General features: G+C 35.9%; 1 protein-coding gene across 1 annotated transcript; it reads left to right on the top strand.

Annotated features, from left to right (window-relative positions):
• Positions 1-6608: 6608 nt before the first annotated feature.
• LOC107880056 (suppressor of mec-8 and unc-52 protein homolog 1) lies at positions 6609-19321 on the top strand. The gene is made up of 16 exons (XM_016726981.2): positions 6609-6728; positions 7596-7806; positions 9371-9523; positions 9933-9981; positions 10734-10817; positions 10973-11076; positions 11594-11680; positions 11766-11819; positions 12757-12852; positions 16479-16606; positions 16777-16903; positions 17020-17079; positions 17199-17306; positions 17584-17684; positions 18045-18096; positions 18981-19321. The coding sequence occupies exons 1-16, from the start codon at positions 6697-6699 to the stop codon at positions 19077-19079; spliced, it is 1545 nt and encodes a 514-aa protein (XP_016582467.1). The 5' UTR covers positions 6609-6696; the 3' UTR covers positions 19080-19321.
• Positions 19322-25494: the final 6173 nt, after the last annotated feature.

Here is a 25494-nt window from a genome sequence, read left to right as displayed (position 1 = left end):
TAGTCATTTTGTATTAAGTTGTAACCTAGGCTATAAATAAAACATGTTAGGTCATTTTCTCATAACTTTGATGATATTTTCAGAGCTCTAGAGAGAGAGTCTTGCAAGGTGAATTCCTTGTAAACAAGTGTGGATATCACGCGTGTTGGTGCTAGTTTTGAAACGTTGGCTGCTTGGGAATCCCGTTCCCTTGAGGTCACCATAGAGCTTGGTGTTACTTGTATGAATTCTTGGGTCTTTGTGTTTAATATACACTTAGGTTCATAGTGTTTGTACATTTGTATGTCAAGTTACCTATCTATCTATCTATCTATCTATCTATTTTATTATTGTTGTTGTTCATTCTCGGGTTTAGTGTCCCAAAACCGAGACTTTGTGTTCTTCTTGTTCTTGTGCTTGAGTTGTTAATCTAGTTTGTTGGCTCACTGATTTTAGAGGTGTTGAACACCTTAATATCTTGTTGTTATTGTGTTTTCGTTGTTGTTGTAGTGAATCCGAGAGTGGTCACCAAAGGGGTCCTCGGTTCTTCCAACTTGTAGACTGTTTTAGTGTTTGTTTTGTGTCTCCTTTGTCGATCTTGTATCATTTGGTATCAAAGTTTGTGGTTGATTTTGTTCCAGCAAAATCAATCTTGGGCTTGCTAGAAAAAAAAATTGTGTTCTTGAAGTTATTCTTGGTCGAGAGTTGTGCTCTTGTGGTCATTTTGTTTGTTTAGAGTGTTTCAAGTGTTGGTTTCTTTCTCACCAACACTAAAAATGTCTATATCTAAAATTTGTTAACCATGTTGTTGTGAACTTGAAAGGTGGTCGTATGTTGTGATTAAGGGTGGCAAACGGGTGGATTGGATTGGATTTGGACGGGTTAAATATGGATCGAGCAAAAATGGTTTGGATTGTAATTCGCCCATATAAATATGGGTAAATATGGATTTGGTCAAATATGAATTGGGTAAAAATGGTTTCAACCCACTTTAACTCCTAAGCCAAAAACTTAAAACTTCTAAATCATATCAACTTAACTTTTTTATTTTTATTTTTATTTTTTTCTTTTTCTTTTTTTTTTTGTCTCTCTTCTATATGTAGCCTCTAGTTTTCTTTTCTTTTTTTCGTTTTTTATTTTTTTTGTCATTTTTTTCTCTCTCTTCTATCTCTACCCTCTGCCCTTTGTTTCTCTTTCTTTTTTCTTTTTGTCCTTTTCCTTTTTAGTCTCCTTTTTTTTTTTTTTTTTTTTTCTTCTTTCTCATTTTTTTTTTGGTTGTATTTTATGTTTTATATTTTTTTTATTTTCAAAAAACATGGTTAAGCCGAGTACAAATTATGAATGATGACTAAAATATCGTAACCACTTAGTATATTTGTTTTCACCATCATCTTTTTTCTTTTTCCTTTTCTCCTTTTTCATTTTTTTTCTTTTCCATTTTTTGTATTTTTTTCTTCAATTTTTTCTTTACCCTTTTCTCTCTTCTATCTCTAACTTCTACCTCTCTTTCTATTTTTTTTTTCTATTTTTGGTTTCTTTTTTTTTATGCTAACGAAAATACCATAAGCACATATTGATTTATATTCGCCCAATATTTATAATTCGAGGGCTATGTGGATCCTCAGCCATATATATTTTAGTCTCAAGAAAATACAATTAACTCATATACTTTTTTTTGGTTTTTATCCGGTGTTCGGTGCCTGCATTGAAACCCCGACTAATTCGGATCGGGCATTGCAGGGCCCATTAAGGTGACAGCGCTCCCAACAGAGTTTTCTCCATAACCAGGGTTGCACCCTCGACCTCTGGTTAAGGGTGGAGCAGCCCCATCCACTGCACCACAACCCATGTTGATTTTAATTCATATACTTATTTGTATATAAATACAAATGATAAATTGCACATAATGACAACTAAACTATTCAAATAAAAATAATAAATTTATTTGAAATATATAGTATGATACAAATAAATTTAAAGTAAAAAAATATAAAATGCAATGACAAAAAAAAATGAAGAAAAGAATATAAAAAAATAAGAAAATGACGAACCAAGAATGAAAAAGGGGGAAACTGAAATACAAAAAAAATGCAAAAAAATAAAATTGAAAAATAAAAAAATGATGAAAAAGAAGAAAGAAAAAATGTATGAAACGAGTAAAAATTAAGTGGAAAAAATGAAAAAGAAAAAGAAAACAGTAAATTAAAGGAAAAAATAGTAAATTAAAGAGAAAAAGAAAGAAAAAGGAAAAAAAAGGAAAAAAAGAAAGAGAAATAAAAGATAGAAAAAAATAATAATAAAGGAGTAAGACTATGAATTATATTTAATTGATAAGAGATGTTATGAATTATATAGGTTAAATGGGATAATTAGAAGCTTATATTTATTAACCCATGTAGGTCTCAAGCGAATATGAATGATGAAATAAGAATGAGAAAAGGAAAAGTGAAAAAAAAAAAGAATACAAAGAAAAAAGAAATAAAAAAAATAAAAAAATAGATGAAAAAATGAGAAAGAATAAAAGAAATTATAAGGAAAGAGTAAAAAAATAAAAAAGAAAAAAAAAAGAAGAAAAGAAACTAAAAAAGAAAAAAAAACTGAAACTTTAAGTATAGGTGGGTGATCTCTGTGTTTAAATGGGTACCCATATTTTATCTATTTTGTCCATATTTGTATGAGCTTTTAAAATGAGTTGAAGTCCATATTTACCCATTTTGAATATGAGTGATCTAATTCACTAAATATGGGTTGAATGGATTCTTTTTATAAATATGGCTGAAATTGTCACCCCTAGTTGTGATGTTGTAGAAAAAAATTGGAGTGGGACGTTATTGATGTTGTTATTTTTCTTTAAAATTGTTGTTGTGATCTTGTTGTTCTTCACCTCTCTCTTATCTTGACCAACATAAAGTGTCTAATAGATTTTAAAAGGTCGCATGTAAAGTTGCAAGACTTGTTGGTGAAATACTTGATCATATCACTCTTTACTTGAACACAACTTTTCAACCACTTTCCCTAATTCAAGGGCCTTGTTTTGTGAGAATAGTACAAGTCAAAGTCACACCTTTTGAATATTGAAATTGAAAAAGGTTTTAGGACTTACACTTTCCCTCCAACACCAATTTCATCCATTCCAAATTGTTAAGAACCAAGAAAATCAAAACTGATAATTAAAATTTGTTGAAAGTCGGCCAATTAGGGGGTGACATATCGCCCACTTTACTGTTCACACATTAATTTGAGCTCAAACTTGGATTATTAGTTTCTAATTTGTTGTTTCTTAGTTTTATTTGTTGGTTCGAACACTAATTGGCAACCTAGTAAATTCCTACTAGCTTGTAAATTAGTTTTGGGTTCATTTATTCGTGTCTACGTTTCTTTGTATGCTTTCATCTTTTCAAAACTCGTTGTAGCTTTTTGATTCAAGTACGTACAAACTTGTTTTGAGTCGTTGCAAATAAAAATCCATTTCGACCTTAAGCCGCAAGCGGGACTAAGTAACTTCATTGGAGTAAAAAACGTGTACCAACACTTGTGAGACCAATTGAGTGATACTTGAAAAAGTGTGAGCTTGAGAGTTAGTGAGGGTGATTTAGGCTAACCTTTAACTTGTTATTGTTTGTGTTTTCTTTAGTCTTTCTTATTAGGTACGATGGCTTCAGGTAATGGTAATCCAAGGGCCTTGAGAGAGGTAACCATGGATGCTTTGTTGGCAGCCATAATGAGCGTGAAACATGATCTTAGTGGTCGAATGGAGAGGATGGAGGGAAGGATGGACGGAATGAAGGGTTCTTTTTCAAGGAGAATGGATACATTAGAAGTTCGTTTAGATTCCAACCATTCAAGTCCCAAACACTACCATGCCTCGACTAGTGGACATGCTACCATCCCGAATATACTTCACCAATTGCTCAATCCATCTAGACCAATCCATGAACCCATCCACCAAGTCCCTACTTATCCAAACAACCAAAGTCAAGTCCATCAAGAAACTCCCTAAATCCGAGACCCCCTTGATATGCCGAGAGCACCACTAAACCAAAACCAACCAATCCAAATTGATGATGTGGAAAGTGAGGGTCCTTATGGTGGTGAGGTGTTAGATTAAACAACTCTCTTTGCGGAATTTGTGCGCAATAAAAGAGGATCTTATGGCGGAAGACATAGAGGCCGAGGGGGAAGAGTTGGACCAGCTCCTCATGGTAGGGGCAATTTGGGACACCGACCTCATGTTCAAAAAGGTCTAATGGACCAAGGAGGCAATGTAGGTAGAGACACGGGCCTAAATTCCATTAAGATCACTCTTCCTTCTTTCAAAGGGGCTAGTGATCTATCTCTCTATCTTGTTGGGAGTTACAATGTAATCGGATTTTCCAACTTAACGAGTTAACTTCCTAAAAGAAAGCTAAGGAATGACAATCTTGACCTTCTGGATTGGGATGAATTGAAAGCTCTTATGAAGGAGAGATATGTCATGGAAAGGTACAAAAGAGCAACTAACAAAACTCTATAACTTCAGGCAAGGAGATAGAAGTATGGAGGGGTATTATAATGAGTTTCAAAACTTGATCCTACATCTTGATATTGTCGAACCTCCAAATCATTGCCTAGCTCGATTCAATGGTGACTTGTGCTATGAAGTTGTTTATCAACTAGTTGTCTACAAATTTGACCGACTTGAGGACCTTGTAGAAAAAGCCATTGAAGTTTAAAGGCATAATCTTAACAAGAAGAACTTCGGGTGGAACAAGCTCTACAAGCCCTTAGAGAAGAAACCATTTGATAAAACACTCTAAAGGACCCCACGGCTTGAAGGTACTAGTTGTTCCACTCCTAATCCTAAGGTTATCGTTTGTTTTAAATTTTAAGGTTGGATTTACAAAGCTAGTGAGCGCCCAAACCGAAGAAACATTGTATTGGTGGAGGGTGATCCTTACTTTGTTGGGGACAAAGTGACCAAAATTGATGTTAGAGAGAGAGCCCTTCAAGAGGATGATAGATATGATGATGAAGACGAGAGGGTGGTGGAGGAAGGGGAAGTTAATGTACCTTGCGGATTGATGATAAAGACACCTCATGATGATACTTGGCCCGAAGAAGGTGAGGTCTTGATCCTACTCTGACCTTTTGGTAATGAAGAGCTCGAGAGTAAGCTCTAGTACTTGCTCCAAAGGTTTGCATTTTATCTCTTTTGTTTTGTTTCTTGTCAAACTTAGGCAGATAAATAAGTTATTTCTTTTGGTGATTGGTAGGGTATTCTATTCTCCCTAGAGTCCCACGGCATGTGTAGAATGTACACTCGTGGTTTGATACTTTTGTTTATTGTGCTAACATTAACACTCATGTCATGAGGAATATGTGTTCTTTTTTCTCCTCTATTGTTTTGCAAGGTTCGGATTCGAGGTCGAATCCTCTTCAAGAAGGGGAGGATGATACAAGCATGATCGTGATTGTAGACCAAAACATTGAGACTCGAGCTCGTGGGTTGCCCGACTAATGAAACAAGCTTTGAAGTGTAGAGGACAAGTCTCCAACACTCCAAAGCCGCCCCAAATGCACACTTCAAGACCACCTCTTAGCCATGGCTCATTAAGGGTATTCTAGTCATTTTGTATTAAGTTGTAACCTAGGCTATAAATAGAACATATTAGGTCATTTTCTCATAAATTTGATGATATTTTGAGAGCTCTAGACAGAGAGTCTTGCAAGGTGGATTCCTTGTAAACAAGTGTGGATATCACTTGTATTGGTGCTAGTTTTGAAACGTTGGTTGCTTGGGAATCCCGTTCCCTTGAGGTCACCGTAGAGCTTGGTGTTACTTGTATGAATTCTTGGGTCTTTGTGTTTAATATACACTCAGGTTCATAGTGTTTGTATATTTGTATATCAAGTTACCTATCTATCTAACTATTTCGTTGTTGTTTTTGTTCATTCTCGGGTTTGGTGTCCCAAAATCGAGACTTTGTGTTATTCTTGTTCTTATGCTTATGCTTGTGTTGTTAATCTAGTTTGTTGGCTTGCTGATTTTAGAGGTGTTGAACACCTTAATATCTTGTTGTTATTATATTTTCGTTGTTGTTGTAGTGAATCCGAGAGTGGTCACCAAAGCGGTCCTCGGTTCTTCCAACTTGTGGACTGTTTTGGTGTTTGTTTTATGTCTTCTTTGTTGATCTTGTATCAAAACTCAACAAAATAACTTACGTGGGATTGAAAACTCAACAAACTCCATATTTCCTAGCTTGATTTTGGGCGTGAAATATGGAGAGCAGTAATAGAGGAAATATCGGATTAAAGGGTTTCAATAATGGAGGAAAAATCTAAATTTGGGCGTGAAAAAAGGGTTTCAATAATAGAGGAAAAATCTGATGTGTAATGGGAGAAAAATGGGAGCAAAATGCGACTTTTTTTGGATGTATAAGAGGAACGAGAGAGAAAGTAGAAAAAGAGGGGATTTCTGTAATTTCTTTGAGATTTATGTAATTACTTTTCCAATATTAGATTTATTGTACTAAGGTAAAGTTACCTTGTGTATATATGTAAATTTTAGATTAAAAAAGGAAATGGAATGTGGATGGGTCCGTGGATTGTTGTTGGTTTATGGGCCGGCCCAAATATAAAAGCCTTGTTGAAAGAACATTTCTAGGCCCAACCCATGTAATAGTGTATGTATTGCTTATCATGAGTGAGTGATTTTACTGGCTGAACTAGGGCTTATCAATGTCTTCTACACTCGAAATCGAAGCTCGAGAGTAAGCTTTTTCTGTCTCTCTCTATATCTTTTTAGAATTTGATATAGAATTTGCTTATTTTGACCGAAATCAAGTAAAAATCGCAACTTTAATCGCAGAGTGGATATAATTGGTTGATTGTTTCATAATGTGTGATATATACTGATATCTTAGTAAAACTAATATAGAGGGCAAGGAACCGTGTAAAATAAACAAGAGTTTTTTTTTTTTTTTTGATAAATGTGGTGTTCGGACTAGGTTGTGCACAGCTCGACTGAAGGATTAGATAGATGAGAAAAAATCACCTAATATTTTTGCCTCCGCTGGGACCTCATGGACCACTAGGCGACACCCTTGATTAGGATAACCAAATTTTGTTTTGGGGTGCCATGTATTGCAACAAGATCGGTATAAGCTCCGGCAGAGAATATGTGTTAAGTGTCTTTGATTGATATGTGCACATTACTGGATACAAGTTGTTTCTGAATTGAAGCATGTGTAAGTAGCAGTTCTAGCTAGTCGACCCATTCTTTTGATTAGTTAGTTGAGCTATTTCTGCCGGGACCATTTTTTAGATACTATCTTGCACACATATCAATTGGGAACAGCATACGACTATCTTATTGTTGTTATTATTATTTTTTTGACTTGCACCGGGTGTCCGAGACTCTTCGAGCCCCGGCTAATCCCGGGGGTGCACAGGCCCTCGGCAAGGAGTTTCCCGCAAGTGCACCACGGGTAATTCAGGGTTTCACCCAGTCCGATGGCCCTCTGAAATTGTTTTCTGGGTGCAAACAATTTCAGAGGGCAAGCCAATTACCACCAGGCCAACCCCTGAGGGTTGACTATCTTATTGTTATTATTCTAATGTTATCTTTATTTCTGCAGTGTCATTAAGATTGTCCTTCAATTCTGCAAGGAGAACTCTCTGCATCAATCTTTCCAGACATTGCAAAATGAGTGCCAGGTTTCTCTTAATACCGTGGACAGCCTTGAAACCTTTATAGCTGACATTAATGGTGGAAGATGGGATGCAGTACTACCTCAAGTTGCACAACTTAAGCTGCCTAGAAAGATACTGGAGGATTTATATGAGCAGGTCTGCAACTCTTTATTGTTTTAGAGAATCCTTAATGCCTAAACTTTAATATGTTATCCTTTTTTAAATTGTGTTTTTTATGGTTATATCCTCTTGCTCTTTTTATGGATTCACAGTTTCTTGAGAGTTGAATTAAATATGTTGGATGTGAGAGTGAATATTATTTGTTATTGAAGTAATACAAGCGCACTTGATATTTGAAACTGGGTGCAACGACAGGTTCCACACTTTATCTCGCTTAGCTGTGCTTTGACGTAGGCACCAAGCCCCTTATCGCCTATGGGATCCTTCTTGAAGATGGTTATTATGAACAATAAAAATAGTGTGCAAAGTGATACATTAAATGTCTAGGAAACATCACGAATAAAATATTAGTGATCATGATTCAGGAATAGGAAATCAACAAAAATTACTATAAGAAAGCCTGTCACATCACAATTTGGATCAGAAACCTCAAACTGCATTTTTGCATTTGAAACAAAAATTTGACACTGTATATGAACTTCCTGCGCTGACTCGTGACTCGATTTTTTCCCTTTGTTTTTTCACAAATTGTAATTTTTTTGCATATTATTGTTGTACGGGTTTGTAGTTAATTTTTTAATTTTCTATATATGCATGTAAATGTGTGTGTCTGTGTATGTTTTTCTGTTTTATCATTCGATTGCATCTTTTGTACTATAGCCTGAGCCCTAAATGCTTTGCGGTTAGAGCCCTGGAAGATTTGATACTTCTCTTCGCCTTTGATGACTTCTTTTTCCCGTTTGGTAGGAAACTTCTGACTTGTCATATGGGCACCATGGATAGCTCACCTAGTAGATAAGACATACAATTTGAAAGAGATGAATCTGTACAAAGTGTAAACCTTCAAGAAATCAGCATAATGCATATGGAAATTAGGGGGCTTGTAGTCTTACTTGAGTTGTACCTCTGTAAGCATTCTAATAATAGGCTCTTTTTGTGTAATCTCTAATTGTTAATGCCTAATCCTCATTTGTGTTGTGATGACCACACTCTATTTTTTTCAATGAGAGCATGTTCTCCTTGTTTCCACTCTATAGATCTATTTTCAACCGACCTATGCACACACAAAACCAAATGACAAATATTTCTTCCAATTTGACAATTCAAGCATCTCTATTACTCCTTGCAAATTATATTGCATTTGTATTTGGCTCCCAATTGGAATCCTGAGTTTGTGGTCGTTGGGTTCCACTTTGCATCCAAGTGTCTCTGTGATGCTGATTTCATACATCACGATTGTTGTATGCTTGACTGAGTTGGGCTTCAGTTTTTTTTAATTGCATGCACCTGGGCAGAACTTTAGAATTAAGTTTCGTGTGATTGACTTTTGCATATGTGCTTAGTTGAATTTCAGAATTTAGTTCAATGTGCTTTGTTGACAATCTGGTTTTGTATTCAGATGAACTTCAGCTTGACGGAAAAATATTATGTGCAAATATTTCTTTTCTTTCTTGGTTTTCGCTGAAGTATTTGATCATCTTTTTGCTGTCTCTTTTCAGTACAACCTTTTATGCTCCTAACTCTTTCCTTTACCTGATAGATTGTCTTAGAAATGATTGAACTTCGAGAGATGGATACTGCACGAGCTATTTTAAGGCAAACCAACGTGATGGGTGTCATGAAACAGGAGCAACCTGAAAGATATTTGCGGCTCGAGCATCTACTTGTTCGGACTTACTTTGATCCACATGAGGTCAGAATCATACTCTGAAAAACTGATTAAACTTTGTGATCTTTTTTTAAAAAATGGTTAAACTATATCTTTTTTAATGGCGCTAGTTGATATTTGATCACCGTCGCCGCTTGTTGTTTGTATTATTCACGACGCATGTCATGTTAACTGGACAACTATACTTGTTTTACTTTCCCTCCTCAAAAAAAAGTAAACCTGTTCTTCATAAAACAGAATTAGAAAAAAGTATACCTGTTTTACTTGGATTCTACATGTGCTCAACGTCCTGTTAGATCTCTGATGGTGCGACATAATTGGCTTTCTTAACCGTGTCCCACATCCTTAGCTGCTTGAAGTTGTCTTGATACCCTTGGCTTGAGGTCTGACTGAATGTGGATTTTGACCTTGCATGTAAATGTCATATGTGCAGGCTTATAATGACTCAACCAAGGAGAAAAGGCGTGCCCAAATTTCCCAAGGTTGTGAAAATACGATTTTGCTTAGATTGATAAAATATTTAGTTTGAATTTTGAAAGGAAATCTAGAATGAAGATATTTGCAATACGTGTAAATATTGCATGTAACACAGGAGCAAGTTTTATAAGAACAGCTGTTTCATTTCCGTATTCAGAGTAAACAAAGGTTAACAATCTGCATGATGCCGAGAAGAATGTAAAGCTGTTTAGCCTGTTAAACTATTCAAAGAAGCATAGAAAGACCACCTGAGATGTGACTACTTCATTAGAGGAAAAAAAGAACGAACACCTGAAATGTGATTTGAAGTAAAGCCTCTGAAGGTAGTTGCGTAAGGTTCCTGCCAAGTAAAGGGATGGTGTACTTCCTAATCTGTCACTCATCCTAAGAACCACTACATAAAAAGCTGCATCTTACCATTGTTCCTATTACTTTAATCCCACATTCCCACCAGATTAACATCTCCTTGTCGCAATTCCTCCTATTATCAGTCTGTATTCTAAGTTATGTGGTCTTTAAATATATAATATTCTGAGATCTGTATTATCTTATCTGCATAATGATGGCCTTATAGTGGTCTTTGTAATTCGCTAAAAAGTACATTAATTCAACAGTACTAAATAGGACTGAGCAGTTTATGATATTTTAGGATTGAAATGGTTGGAGTGTCATGTTGTCAAATGTATGTACTTATTAATGCATAATTTGATTAAAAATACACTTAAGATTATAACATATTTCGTTCGCTGCATTGCAGCACTTTCGGCTGAGGTTTCTGTTGTTCCACCATCACGCTTAATGGCTCTGATTGGTCAAGCCTTGAAATGGCAGCAGCATCAGGGTAAGATATATTATTTTCATCACTGCAGGAAATCCCTCCTTTAGATTCTCGATTGACTTGTTAGTAATTAACATTAAACTTCTGAGCATTTTCACTGTGTGGAGGAGTAAACAAACATTGATTTTCATGCTCATGTATCCGACAATACTTTTCAGGTTTACTTCCACCTGGAACACAGTTTGATCTATTCAGAGGAACAGCTGCTATGAAACAAGATGAAGAGGAGATGTATCCGACAACCCTCAGTCACACTATTAAGGTTTGTTTGTTGACATTAAACTCTTGTTTATTTGCACGTTGGATTTAAAATTTGTGTTGCATATTAGGGTGGTTATAACTTCATCATAGAGAAATGTTGTTGAGACATCAAACTTTTCAACTTTCGATTTTGCTGCAGAGGTCACTGTGAAATTCAAAAACACGGTGATTTTTATTTGCTTTTCGTGCTCATGTATCCTTTTGCAAAGGTCATAGCAGAAGGGGGAGTTTATTTTTTGTTATTCCTATTACAAATCCACCCACATGCTGAAATTGCTCTCAGCTGGTTAGTCACCTTCGTGCATGTTTTGTCTCTTCATTTTTCGTTTCAATGGTGTCTTCTGTTAATAGGCTTCTCACTAGATAAGTTTGTCCAACTATTTTTTGGTTTTTCCTAATCTCTGTTTTTTCCTTTTCAAGCTTTCTGTCCCTCTTTTCTTTTTCGGGAGTAACAAGGAGGGAAGAATAGGAAATTTAAATCTGATTATTTCGTTTAACTAATGGATTTTGTGCTGCAGTTTGGTAAGAAGAGTCATCCAGAATGTTCTAGGTTCTCACCGGATGGACAATTTCTTGTCTCATGCTCAGTTGATGGATTTATTGAGGTATTTCTTTTACTTTTATTCCTTCTCTTTCATGTGTAATTGATGGTATGGAGTTGATTCAATTTATTGTTACATTACTCACCAGGTCTGGGATCACATAAGTGGAAAACTGAAGAAGGATCTTCAATATCAGGCTGATGTGAGTTATAAATTTATTTCTTTTCAATTTTCTGATTAGTTTTTGGGCCGTATTTTCTTGGAAGTCAAGCATACTTCTGTGGTTGTTTCATCTCTGATGCTAAAATCGTTCTGGGATATATCCTCATTTTGTTTACTATTCTTTTTCTTGAGCCGGGGGTCTATCGGAAGCAACCTCTCTACTTCTTCGAAGGTAGTGGTATGGTCTGCATACATCTTACCCTCCCCAGACCCCACTTTGTGGGAATACACTGGGTTGTTGTTGTTGTTGATATATTCTCATTTTGGCAACTGCAGTTGTGTAACTTCTACACTATTTTGCCAAATATATATTAATGAATAGGAGATGCAGCATATTTCAGCTGTAGGTCTGCTAGTTGTCTTGTGAATTGCCTTAAGCAATTGTTCCTTCATAATTGTCAATATGCAAGTAGTTTAAATCTAAATAAGTTGTTTTTATTGAGAAGGGATGTAAACCTGTTTGTTATCTACAATTCCATAAATATAGGCTCATTTGTTTGTCTTCCTCCTTTCTTTTTGTGGGGTGGTGGTGTCTTTCGTGTGTGTGTGGGGTGGGTGGGTGGGGGCGTAAGGGCTTTGAATCTTGGTTTGTGCATATTTAATCATATGGCTGTTTTTTCCTAATGGTGCATTTGTCGTCATTTTTGGATTTTTTTTTAATCGTGGTTAATTTCTTATTATTTGGGGGTATAATGAATGTGGTAATATGAGCATTTTGTTTGTTGTTAAATACTCTCTAGCTCCTGGAATTGCCACTTCGTTGCATTTGTTTCGTCTAGTGCTGGGTTCCTGATTCTTTCATTTCCTGATCAGCAGCTGATGCATCCGAAATTGTGTTTAGCTATTTTTTGAACTCTGAATGTTCATGCTTGTGGTTGAATATTTTGTATTTTCTGACTTCTTGAATATTTATGTAGGAAACTTTTATGATGCATGATGATGCTGTCCTTTGTGTTGATTTTAGCAGAGACTCGGAGATGCTTGCGTCTGGGTCACAAGATGGAAAAATAAAGGTAAAGGTTCAGTTTCTATTCAGCTTTATACATTAAATTTCATTCGGAAGGCATCAGTTAGATGCATAGCAAAGATTACAATATAAAGATGTACGTATCTGCTCATATACGACAGTTTACACCAACACTAGAGAGAAGATGCAATCCAAAAATGTTTTAATTACTGGTTACATGTGCATTTGTTTAGCCAGCAAAAAAGGGGTTTAATAAACACTAGGTTTGGCGACATGATAAGGAGTTGTGATACCATCAAACATCTTCTATCCTGTTCATTCCAGATGCACCAAGCCATTTTCCAGACATTCTTGATGGATTTTCCAACTCTCCATGAACATCAACATTCAGACTTCCTTTACATTACTAGACATGACCCAGACAATTCTAAATAGTGAGAAGAACATGTTCCAGATATACAGTAAAACCTTTCTATTTCTTATTATCTTCATCCTGCCAATACCGCCGGGAAAACTGAAACACTTGAGGAAGTCTTGAGTAATCTGTTTTAACATTGCTATATTGTAGCTGCTGTCACACCTCTTTTTTACCAAAAAGATTGATTTTAAGTTTGAAAGGATTTTTATTATTAAGTGACAAAAAATGAAAATTTATTTCGACAAGGTCTTTTAATAATCAAAATTCAGAGTCGCCACTTGACATAAAACAGGTGTGCCAAGTCACCATTGAAAATCTTTTTTCAAAAAGATTTTGACTCTTTAAAACTGATCCACGCATAAATATTCCGGTTAAGGAATTCTGTTGACCGAGGGGAAGGTGTTAGGCACCCCTCGGTCCCGTGATTCGACCACGGTCGCTTCGTGGAGTATATCGGCTAGTAAGACACTATGAAGTATGAAATGCATAAACCAACAAAACACACAACGAGAAAACAAACAATCAAACAATCAAAAGTCGAAAAAAATAATGTCCAGTCCAATTTATTACATGCCCAAAATAAAAATTTACTGAAATGTAAACCTACGTAACTACACTAATCCTAAACTACGCTCCACCCGGTGCCTCGAGCCTTGATCACGAACCTCCTTCGCATATATGATACCTTGGGACATTCCCCGGTGAACAAGTACAATGTGACCTCGGGGCATTCCCCGACGAATGAATATATTTGATGAAATGCGATAAAAGTGGAGAAATCACTCAACACAAATATTTACACATCCAATGATATAGAATCTTATGAATTGCCTACCCCAAAACCTAAAATTTGCCTATCAATTTCAGCCTAAAATATGACACTATCGGGTTCAACAACATCAATATTAATCAAGATAACAATTTAAATAAACCAAATGAGATTACTAATTAGACAAGTTTCAATACCACCCCAAATTAAGATTTACCCTCGAATTGAGCCCAAATCATTTGATCATCCAATTCATACAATCAATCCATCAATATCAACAATCTCAATCATTGAGATGATTCAAATATATCAAAATCAACGACAACAAAGTCCACACACCTAAAATTTACCACACAAAACATCAAGCAATTAAGATTAATCAAGAATGAGATGAAGAATGGACCTTAATGTCGCTTTCAATCAAATATTACTCAATTAAATAAGATGGAGTCCGCGCCGAGAACCTCAATTCAAACCTCAACCAACGAAATCCCCAAGTTGATAATGTGATAATGTCGATGTCGAATTCCACCCACACCCGCTTCTACTTCTCATAACCCAAGCCAAAGCTCACGAAAACAAAGACAAAATCCATGCCAGAACAGTGAAGTTGAGTCGGATTATGGTCGCTCTCCGATGGGTGGATGATGGTCGATAGCCGATGGGATTTCCGGCGAGAGCTCGCCGGCTGTTCACCGGAAACTGTGCGGGATTTCGCCTGAGTATGTGAATTTGGTCGATTTTTGAGGCTTTTGGTCGCTGGTTTCGAAAGCTTAGGGGCGGAACTTGTTTTCCGGTGGTTTGCGCCACTGGACAGGTTGTTTCCGGCGAGTGTTTTCCTCTTTCTGATTCTCCGATCTCTCTCCGATCAACTCTGTTTTACTCTTCTCTCATTGTGTTTTCTCCCTCAATTACCATTTTTCTCCGCGGTTTCTTTTTGTTGTTCCATTCCAGTGTGTGTATATAGATAGATGAGTGAGTGTGTGTTCTCTGTCTCTGATTAGTGTGTACATGTATTGTATGTAAAATGGAAATTGTGAGGTGTGTGTGTATTTCACGGGGTGTGTTGTGTGTGCATAGATGGAATCCGATGCTGGGCACCTATTCTTCTCTGGGTGTGTATGTAAATATATTGTGAGAATGTATGTTATGGGTTTGTTACCAAGAGAAGAAAAAACGTGAAGGGGCTACGTGGGGTAGGGTTTGGGTAGGGTAGTGAGATGGGTAGGAGTGTGAGTGGTTAGGATAAGGTGAGGTGGTTAAATTTGATTGGGTGGGGTGTTAATTTGTTGGGAATTTTGTTATTTTTGTCATTTTGTGGAGGGATAATCACACGGGGTGAGGTACACGGTCAAGTGAAGGTAAATGAGTAAAAATACACTCTTGGGAGGGACAAAATTACGTGTGTACAATTGCATTTTGGATATATTTTATGTACAAGTGTGGTTTCTTTCTGGCATCCAGAATAATAACAGCCTCTCTACCTCACCTTTGAGGTAGTGGTACGGACTGCGTACATGTACCCTCCCTAGACCCCGCTTTGTGGATAAATACTGAGTATGCTGCCGTTGTTGTTGCTGCATCCAGAATAATGACATGCTGAAGCAACATATTGTGTTGCCGTAGTTCAAAAAAGCATATTGTGTTGCGTTATATGTTTAATTAATTGAAAGCAGCTTAATAATGATCCTTAATATTTACTTATAAAAAAAGGATCTTTAAGATTGGTAGGAGCTGGAGAAGAAGGATTCAATAATCAATGGAAAGAGAGAAGAAACAAAATTATAATGGCTATTGTTGCTTACATTACCTGTTTGATCAGAAACTTTAATTACTGAATCAATGCGTGAGTCCAAGTTGTTGAGTTTATGGCACATCCTTCATATGCCTATACATATGATTATTTTAGCTAGGTAAAGATAGTACTTGTTAGAATATTGGACAGGCCTTAGCAACGTGTCATGTTTGAACTTGGTTTAAAGGTTTTTTCACTCAGTATAAAAACATAATGACTGACAAGCTAATCACATCTTTATGGATTGGTTTGGTGTTTTGTATAAAGGAACTGGATTGGTATCATGTTTAATGTGGTGACAACTGACAATAAGAAGTCAACGCTATAAAATTTAGGGAATACATTACAATTCATCAATTTTGTTGATGAAGTACAAATCATCAAATTTATTGTATCAGGTGATTCGGGAACAAAGAAGCCGCAACATATTTCGAAATATAGTTGCTTGTAGAAACTCCCTTTGAACTTCTGACTTCTCTTTAGTGTAGGAGTAGAACATATGTACTTCTGCTTATATACAGAACAGCAGTTGCATTGTGCTCACCATAATAAAAGTTTTTACATATAAAATGGCTCCTTATGCTGTTAGCCAAGCCAGAAAGAACACTTTCCTATTTCATGTTTTTTTCTAATGTCAATGTGTTAGATCTGGTTTTGACTTGCTTGCTCTTATGTTACTGTATTTTGTAGGTCTGGCGCATAAGGACTGGTCAGTGTTTGCGTCGCCTTGAACGTGCACATTCTCAGGGTGTCACCAGTCTTGTCTTTTCTCGAGATGGAACACAGATCTTAAGCACATCCTTTGACAGCACAGCAAGGTTTTTGTCCTTTGACCATTTGCTGCGATGTCATGTCTTCAGTAGATGTTTGACGTAGTGGTTTTAGCTATAAATGATATCCTCAGAAGCGCGTTACAGCTATAATTTAATTACTCTGTTGGTCTTAGTTGGGAGACGCATGCCTGATATTTTTGTTTCATTTGTTGTAGAATTCATGGCCTGAAATCAGGTAAATTGTTAAAAGAATTCCGGGGACATTCATCTTATGTGAATGATGCCATCTTTACATTTGATGGATCTCGAGTCATCACGGCATCTAGTGACGGCTCAGTGAAGGTAAGATTACTGTCTTTCAAGTGATGGACGAGAGAAGCTTTCCATTTTCTTTTCATTTATATTGGGTTATCTACTTTATTCTGTGTGCATAATTTGTCTGAGTTGCCTCAAAACAGGTCTGGGATGCCAAAACTACGGAGTGTCTGCAAACATTTAAACCACCTCCTCCTTTAAGGGTATTCAACTTGCTTGGGGCATAACCATTATATTACTTATTATGTGTTAGTTTTTCTCAGGATCCTTTCTTTTACTCGGTTTTGTTCTTTGAACTCGTTTGTATCTTTTTCTCTTATAGGGTGGTGATGCATCTGTGAATTCTGTCCATCTTTTCCCTAAAAATACCGATCACATTATAGTGTGCAATAAGACATCGTCTATTTATCTGATGACACTTCAAGGACAGGTGAGCATTGTTGTTTGTGGATCATTCTTCTTTCCCTTTCTTTAGATTTTAATTTTGGTAGATTTTTCCCTTTGCCAAAGCTAGGAGTCACAAGTTGGGCAATAGATGTATTTTTGACAAGCAACAGACATTTTCTTTTTATGGAAATCGAAATGTCAAATTTATTTTCTGAAAGAAGTTAAACATAAGGATAATGGACTGGAGTGGTTGTAATCTTTCAAAATTTTAGAAAAGAATGCAAATAGCAAGGAACTTATGCTGTGCAATTTTCATCTAGGTTGTCAAAAGTTTCTCATCTGGTAAAAGAGAAGGTGGAGACTTTGTGGCTGCTTGTCTATCACCAAAAGGAGAATGGATTTACTGTGTTGGTGAAGACAGGTATGATATGAAATTATGTCCCTTTGTTTTAATGGCTTTTCAAGATTTGGTCTATTATTTCTTATTTCGAAGGGAAAAGAGAGAAAGAGTGGACTTTTATGCTACTTTGGTGAACTTTGATTTTATTTCATCCTTGAAGATTTCTCTCCTCTTACATTTAACAAACTTCAAGGACTTGCTGCTATAGTTGTCTATGCTCTCTAAAACTCAACTTAATTACTATGATTTAGGTCGAGCTATCTGAAACTATTACTGCACTGCAAGTGTTGCTTTTTTGAACTTTATTAAGTGGTATTATTGATATTTAATGCAAAGAGTTACCCCATTTATGCTGATCATATGGTTTATTCATTCCAACAGAAACTTGTACTGCTTCAGTTATCAGTCAAACAAACTGGAACATCTGATGAAGGTAAGCTTCAACTTTGACATGAAGTTTGATTACCTCGTGTTCTTTACTTATTGTCTCAGTTACAAGTCATACTTGTAGAGTTAACAGTTGAGCTTTGTATCGTTACGAGTCTCTCTTGCTTTCTTCATCTCTTGTTTGCTCACTCAGTCATTGCTGGGACATGTGTATGTACCTCAGACATACATATTCACATTTGGATGCTGCTGGCTAAGTTGAATGTTTTTGTATTTGTCAAAAGATGAAGAAATAACAGAGTACCAGGAGGATATTGAATTCTCAAGTGTTTTTCTGTTTCAAAAAATTATAATTCACTGATGTGTTCTGGTTTTCAGTTTCTTACCTAATATTTATACGAAAAATTAGTGGATACCATGAATATTTTGGTCTTAACACGTCTCATTTTTCTTCTCATAATACCTCTCCAACTAACTTACCTAGTAAAATAAGACAATAGTAGAAAGGTCAGTTTATTGATTCTGTGGTTTTTCTCCCCTCGGTCTCAATTCCACTCGCATTTTAAAATCAAATATGCAGTGATTAATAACCAATTCTCAAATATATATATATATATATATATATATATATATATATATACAGTGATATTGCTACATTGACTATTTTGTACCATTAAACAACCCCCCCCCTCCCCCACCCCCACCCCCCAAACAACACAAACATATCTGTGTCCCTGCATGTTTATACATACACTTGCTTAGTGTCCAGTTGAATGTCGAATATGATAGTTATTCCTCTCAGATGCATTGAAATTCTAGGTGGGTTTTTAGCGTAGTTGGTTTCAAGTCCTGGAGGTCTTTTTCGTAATTCTTGCTTTTGGAACTGGAGTAAAGGTAAGGTGCTGAGTTTTATTTTGTGCATTTTGGCAGGTACATGAAAAGGATGTAATTGGTATTACTCACCATCCCCATATAAACCTTGTTGCCACCTATGGAGAAGACTGTACCATGAAGCTATGGAAGCCTTGAACATTCTTTGCCGTGCTGCCATGTTTGTCGCCTTAGTGAAAAAGTGGATACATTCTGTAAGATTATTTCTTGGTGCTGACTTTGGGGAATGATTAGTAGTACTTGGTGTTTAGTGTAGTGTAATGCTATTTTCATAATCGATGTATATTTTTCTCTGATCTCTGCACTCTAGTTTGTTTAATCAGATGCCTGTTGAAGAGGTTTTACTAAACCTCTGTATCAGGCAGGAGTTTATGCTTCGAGTACTAGTCTTCTTTTTTGTTAATTTGCTTAGAGAGCGTGATAAGGCTTTATTCATTATTCCCTCCATCAAAAATAAAAGAAGAAGAAAAGAATGAAGTTAAAAATATGAGAGTTAAATCATCCTATATGCATTGGTTTTATTTAATTATTTATTTTTTGGGTAGCTGACTGATTTCATTACCAAATAGGAATTACATCACCAAGTTCACTGATATTGTACATTGGCCCCCAACGTTTCAGTGCTACATTCAAGGTACTCTAAATTAGGGATAGTGGTTCAACTCTTTTGAGGACATTTGCCAGCTTAGGCATGAAAGTTCCCCTATAAAACAGTTCCCTATACAATTAGTTTTACTATGATATCTGCAGTTGTTTGTTTGCCTTGAAGATTTGAAGATTCCTTTCTTGTCATAATGCCACTCAGCCACTCTGTACACCTCCGCCTTTGCTCCTTTGACATACTAGTAACAAGTTACATAAATATGTATGCAAAACCACGACAGTTATTTGTGAAATTAAATGAAGAGATTTGAAAAGTTAAATGAAAAATCGTTTACTTGTCAAATAAATAAGAGTCTCTTTCAAGACAAGTACTATACTGTATCCTTTCGCTTTATGTACAGAACTAAAAGGTATTTTCTCTTAAAACACAAGTGCAATTTATTTGAGAAATAGAACGGAAAAACAAATATATTACTACATATTACAGTTTCAACAATACTCATTTCAGGTTTGGGAGGAACCCAATGCGAATATGAACTAATAAAAGAAGGAAAAAACTTTTCATGTCAAATGGTACGTAATAATTTATAACTTACCAAACACCAGAGAGCTATACTTTCAGTGCTTTCAACACTCTTCAAGAAGGCATTCTCCTGTCCACTTTTTCTTGTCCAATTTGTTTTAACCTAGATATAATTTATCACTTAATTCCAAATTATTCTTATTATTAACTATAGTTAGTTTCTAATTTATTCTTATTATTAACTATAGTTATTTTTCAACATATTTCTTAAAATATTTAATTTATTATATTTAAAAGATATAGTAAAATATCACTCTATTTGTTGCTCCGTAAAGGACGTGTCAAGTAAATACCAACTATGAGAAATAGAAATGGAGGGAGGAGGGAGTAATAACAAAAAGAGTGAAAGTCAAACAAAGGCCAGTACTCAGTAGTAGTAAATGCAAAACAACCATCCCAACTGTCTCCAACACACAAAAGCAAGGCTGTCTGCAGATTCAACTCACACTGCACAGTACAGCACTACATAAATAAATTTTATACTAGTAATTTTTTTTTCCTTTTATAATCATGGTGTCTGAAACATCCTACACATATTTTAACATATATCTTCTAGATTATTAACTATCTCAATTTTTATTTTGATAATAGTATTATTTTTCAAATGAATATCTCATAGTGTACCATCAAGAATTCTGATGAAGTGATGTGCTTTTTCATTCTTAATTGAAGATCTCGAATTTTGATAGGGTAGAAGTTCAACTTTGAAAAAGTATTTTTTGCATTTATTTGTTAGACCCCCCCAAACATGCATTTGTTACATATAAATTTTCTTGGGAAGTGCGAGGCAGCTGCAAATGGAGTGGTAAGTAAATGAAGCAAGACAGCAGCATGCATTATTAAGTAATTGGAGCATCGAATTTTAAAAACGCGTGATGCTCCGCCCAAAGGGACCAATCATTTGTTAACTCACATCCCTTATAGTTGCATGGCATGGCTGCATGCAATTATTTATTACTATACGACGATTGTTTTATTTTACTTAAATCTTATACTAAAAATATATATCTCATTTTATTTGTTCACATTAACGGATCAAGATAAATTTATCATTTACTTTAAAAGTGTAATAGTCAAATTAGAATTACCAAAATATAATTAAGTAATAAAATTCATTTTATAAAATAAACCCTTAATAACTACTACTTTCTTAAGAAATGTGTGGACTGATGTATCAAATCTAACACGAGTAAAATAAAATAAAACGAAGGCAATACTACTACTATCCATAGCAGTTAGTGGGGTGTTGTTATTTGCTCAACTAATAACCCCTCTCAATTTTTGTGGCTCTGACTCTTCTCTCCTTGTTTTCTAGGTGAACTATATTCTCCCCTTAAATATGAGTCGTTTTGTCATTTTGAATTTGTTCAAATTAATAATCAACTATGTTCAAAAATTAATATTATTCTCTCAAAATAAATAATTACTTTAGGGTTGAACACATAAACTGGGAAATTCACTTATTCCTAAATATTTAAAGGGGTTTAAACAAATATTCCTATTGCTTCATATGTGTTCAAGTTGCTACTTTCAATATTTCATAATACTTGTCAATTTTAAGTATACTGATATCAACAATTAATAAATCTAATAAAATATACAACCTATATATTAATTTACCTATAGTTGCTTAAGAGTAGCCTAAGGGTGAAACAACTTGTCTAATATGTTTTAATAATGCTATAGCAGTATAAGTAATAGAGACAGTATTTTCACATGGAAACCATCCGGGTCAAAAAGGTGTGAAAAACCACGATCTGCACTTCTACAGGATTTCACCCAAACTTCATTAATCAACTTGAGCGTCATCAAGGACAAATTACAAGACTTTTGTAACCTAGAAATTATAGACTATTAACTCCTATTCAATACTCAAATCACAAACCTCCTAAGGTATTTGACCCCAATTATTTGAGTTTCATAACTTGAAGACAATAACCTAACTAAGTTTATAACTTCATTGAAACTAGGATTACATCAATATTACAACTTGATGAGTGGTAAGTTTGCCACTCATTTGCACTAAATCTTCGTGCACATTACCATTCTTTAAATGAGTAAATGAGACATTATTGTCATAGAATGCACTAATATTCACATCTTGCAGATGTAGAAGCAATGAGATCAAAATATGTGGATCAAATCTAAAAAGTTGATCAAAAAGGAGTAGGAAAGTGCTACTTGTGACTCAGAGCAGAAATGGCCTCAGTTACCACGGTCGCGGTCTGAGCACCGCGATCGCATCCAGTTAGGTAGAGAACAGATATAGCCTCGGGTAACGCGATCGCAGTCTGCGAAATGCGATCACGGTCTATCAAGAAGGTCAATATACCACGATCGCTCAGTCCTAGCCGAGACCGCGGGTAGCGCGATCGTAGTCAAAGTTCCGAGACCGCGACTTAGCAGGATAAATGAGCAAGGGCATTATGGTCAATTCGGACAGCTGATTCAAGATTTCTATAAAAGATCCAAACACCTTTTCAATGGGGGATTATGTAAGAAATTAAGGAGGTAAGGGAACAAAGGGAAGAACCTTAGAATTTGGGTGAAAAATTGATTGTTCGTAGTTATTGTAATTATTATTCCAAAAGGAATTTGGCGAAATCGAAGTGTGAAAGTGAAGATCATTTACCTTCTATTATTATGGATACCATGGAAGAATTACTTGGTAAAATTCTTCTTCCTTATCTCATGAGTAGCTAATTTATTTAGTCTTGAGATTATGTCGAACTAAAGTGTATTTGTGTGTGGGAGTTGATGTGTTTGCATGATTTTAGTTGTTGATTATGGATTCCACCATTGCTTGAGCTTATTAGTTGGAATTTGTAGGTGAAAATCTCAAATCTCCAAATGGGTTTGATGGGTGAAAATCCCAAACTCTAAAAAACCTTCATCATTCTTGAAAGAGAAATGATAGTGAAGTTATGAGAACCCGTAGTATCCTTGAAAGAGGGCTATAAGGTGACAAGGTAATGGTGGACAATCAAGCCTATGATTTACTACCTCTTGCAATCTTAGACATAAGTGTAATTGAAGTGTAAATCATGTCAAGGGTACCATCCTAGAAATAGGGGTACCCAATTAAGGTTATGGATGACTAAGAATGACACACTTGTTAGGTGCTCGAAAGAGCCAATGGGTGAACTCGTTGTAGTTTTATTGAAAGATTAACTACCTTGATCTTCGACCTGACCTATCACTTAGTTGACAACTAAAGCTCATGTTAAACCATTATCAACCCACATGCTCTTACTTTTAGGTAGACATAATCCCAAGATTTCCTCCAAACTTGAGTTTACATCAAAAGTGCTATTTAGAGTGTTGTTAACCAAAGATTGTTACAAACAATTTCAAAACCAATCCCCTCATTTTATTTTGCATGTTGTGTTTGTTATCATTTCGGGTGACCTTTTAGTAATTAGACCACCCATAAGATTTGAAATTTATACTTCACTCCTTGTGGATTCGACCCCAATGCAAGTTGGGTTATTAACAATAACTGCCTCACCCCTCAAACATGGGAGTGAGTTGAGCGTTATCAAAATAGCGCCATTGCCGAGGAGTGAAATATAGGTTTTGCTTGTGCGGTATGATTTTAAACTTGGGTGCACTCGTGGTGAGTTTAATTTAATTTTTTTGTTGTTTTTTATTTTTGATTAGGTAAACATTATTATTCCCAAATCATCATGAACCACAAGCGCCCGGATTATTTTGGGTTCGGAGATCATGAAAGTGCTATTCGTATCCCCCCACCGAGGAGCACGGAGTATTTTATGTTACAAGTTTAATGATACAATTGCTCCACTTAAAGGGACTTTTTGGTTGTGAAGCCCATGAAGACCCGAATGCCCACTTAAAGGTCTTCGTAGAAGCCTATGCTCCTTTTAATGTTGCATATATATCCCAAGAGTCTATTCGGTTACGCCTTTTCCTATTTTCTCTCATAGAAAAGGCAATGCTATGGCTAAGATCTTTGCCCGCCGGATCTATTACTTCATGGACAAGTTTCACGAAGGCCTTCTTAAGTCAATACTTCCCACTTTCTAGGATGTTGAAGTTATGGGATGAGGTTGTTCATTTTCGCCAATACCATGAGGAACCGTGGTATGATGCTTGGGGAAGATTTAAGGAAACACTTTTAAAATGCCCCACCCATGAGGTGCCGGAGAAGATGCTTCTCTAAATATTTTATAGGGCATTAGACCAACAAAATAAGACCATAGTGGACAATACATCCGGTGGATCATTCATCAACTCACTATATGGGATTGTTTCAAAAGTCTTGGACCAAGTGACAATTTGGTGTAGAGGTTGGGACATAAAGGATGCTGAGGTGGCCATGGGGGATCCCTCCCCGTCCTATGTGTGCCAAGATAAAAAAGTGAAGAGGAAAAGACCGATGAGAATATGGTCAAAGTGATGTCATACCTCGAACTCTTACTCGAGCATTTGTTAGGTGACCAAATGGAAAGTCTAAGTGTGATAAGTGCAAAAGAAGTTGAATTATATGAAAGTGCAGAGGAGAAAGTGATTGATAACAAGTTAGGTGTGGTATCTAAGAGCTCGAAGGGTTTCCATCTTTCCCCACAAGGATAAGACAGAAATTAAGGTCGGAACCGGGAAAGTCTAAGCATGACACATTGTGAAAGAAAAGAAGAAATCGATAGAGATACATTGGCGTGGAGAAATTGATAGAGATACATTGGCACAGATCTTGAGTAGTGTTGAGAGGACAGGCAAAATAGTAAATGAGATGCGAAGTGAATTATCCATGCTCTACCAAATGGTTACATCTCACTCCATCACCATCCAACAACTAGAGGCAAAAGTAAGCCGAGTATCAAAGTATCTCATGGAGAAGCAAAGTGAAGAAATGCAAAATGGGGAGAGGAAAAGGCGAAGAGAAAAAGATCCAATGATGAAGAGCCAAAGTTAAGAGAGATATTGATGGGAAAGCCAATAATTAATGATTTTCAAATTGTCTCTATGTCATCAAACCCCATTCATCCTACTTTCCCAAAATGGTCTTTTTGAAAAGGAGAGCATGATAAGCTCAAAAAGTTTTTTGATAAATGTAGTACCTTTTCTATTAATATTCCTCTTATTAAGGTGTTGCAAGAAATGCCGGGGTATGCTAAATTTATGAAGGATTTGATATATAAAAGGAGACTTCTGGAGGATGGAACGATAGAAGTTAAACATCATTGTAGTGCCATGATGACAATCACATATGTGGAAAAGATGAATGACCCCAATGCTTTTACAATCTCATGCACCATTGGCGCATTCACATTTGTAGAGGCATTATGTGATGTTGGAGCAAGTGTGAACCTCATACCTTATGCCATATTTCACAAACTTGGATTG

This window comes from Capsicum annuum, chromosome 1 (assembly GCF_002878395.1).
Source record: "Capsicum annuum cultivar UCD-10X-F1 chromosome 1, UCD10Xv1.1, whole genome shotgun sequence".
NCBI classification, from domain to species: Eukaryota; Viridiplantae; Streptophyta; class Magnoliopsida; order Solanales; family Solanaceae; genus Capsicum; species Capsicum annuum.
Note: the sequence above shows the minus strand (reverse complement) of the source record. Positions and strands in the feature narration are given on the sequence as shown.

What these genes read in the sequence shown, in the direction of transcription:
- LOC107880056 (XM_016726981.2), top strand. Translation starts at nt 6,697, where the DNA reads ATGTCTTCTACACTCGAAATCGAAGCTCGAGA. An exon ending in TCCTTTGACAGCACAGCAAG is followed by an intron (nt 16,607 to 16,776) that starts GTTTTTGTCCTT and finishes CATTTGTTGTAG; the next exon opens with AATTCATGGCCTGAAATCAG. An exon ending in AACCACCTCCTCCTTTAAGG is followed by an intron (nt 17,080 to 17,198) that starts GTATTCAACTTG and finishes TTTCTCTTATAG; the next exon opens with GGTGGTGATGCATCTGTGAA.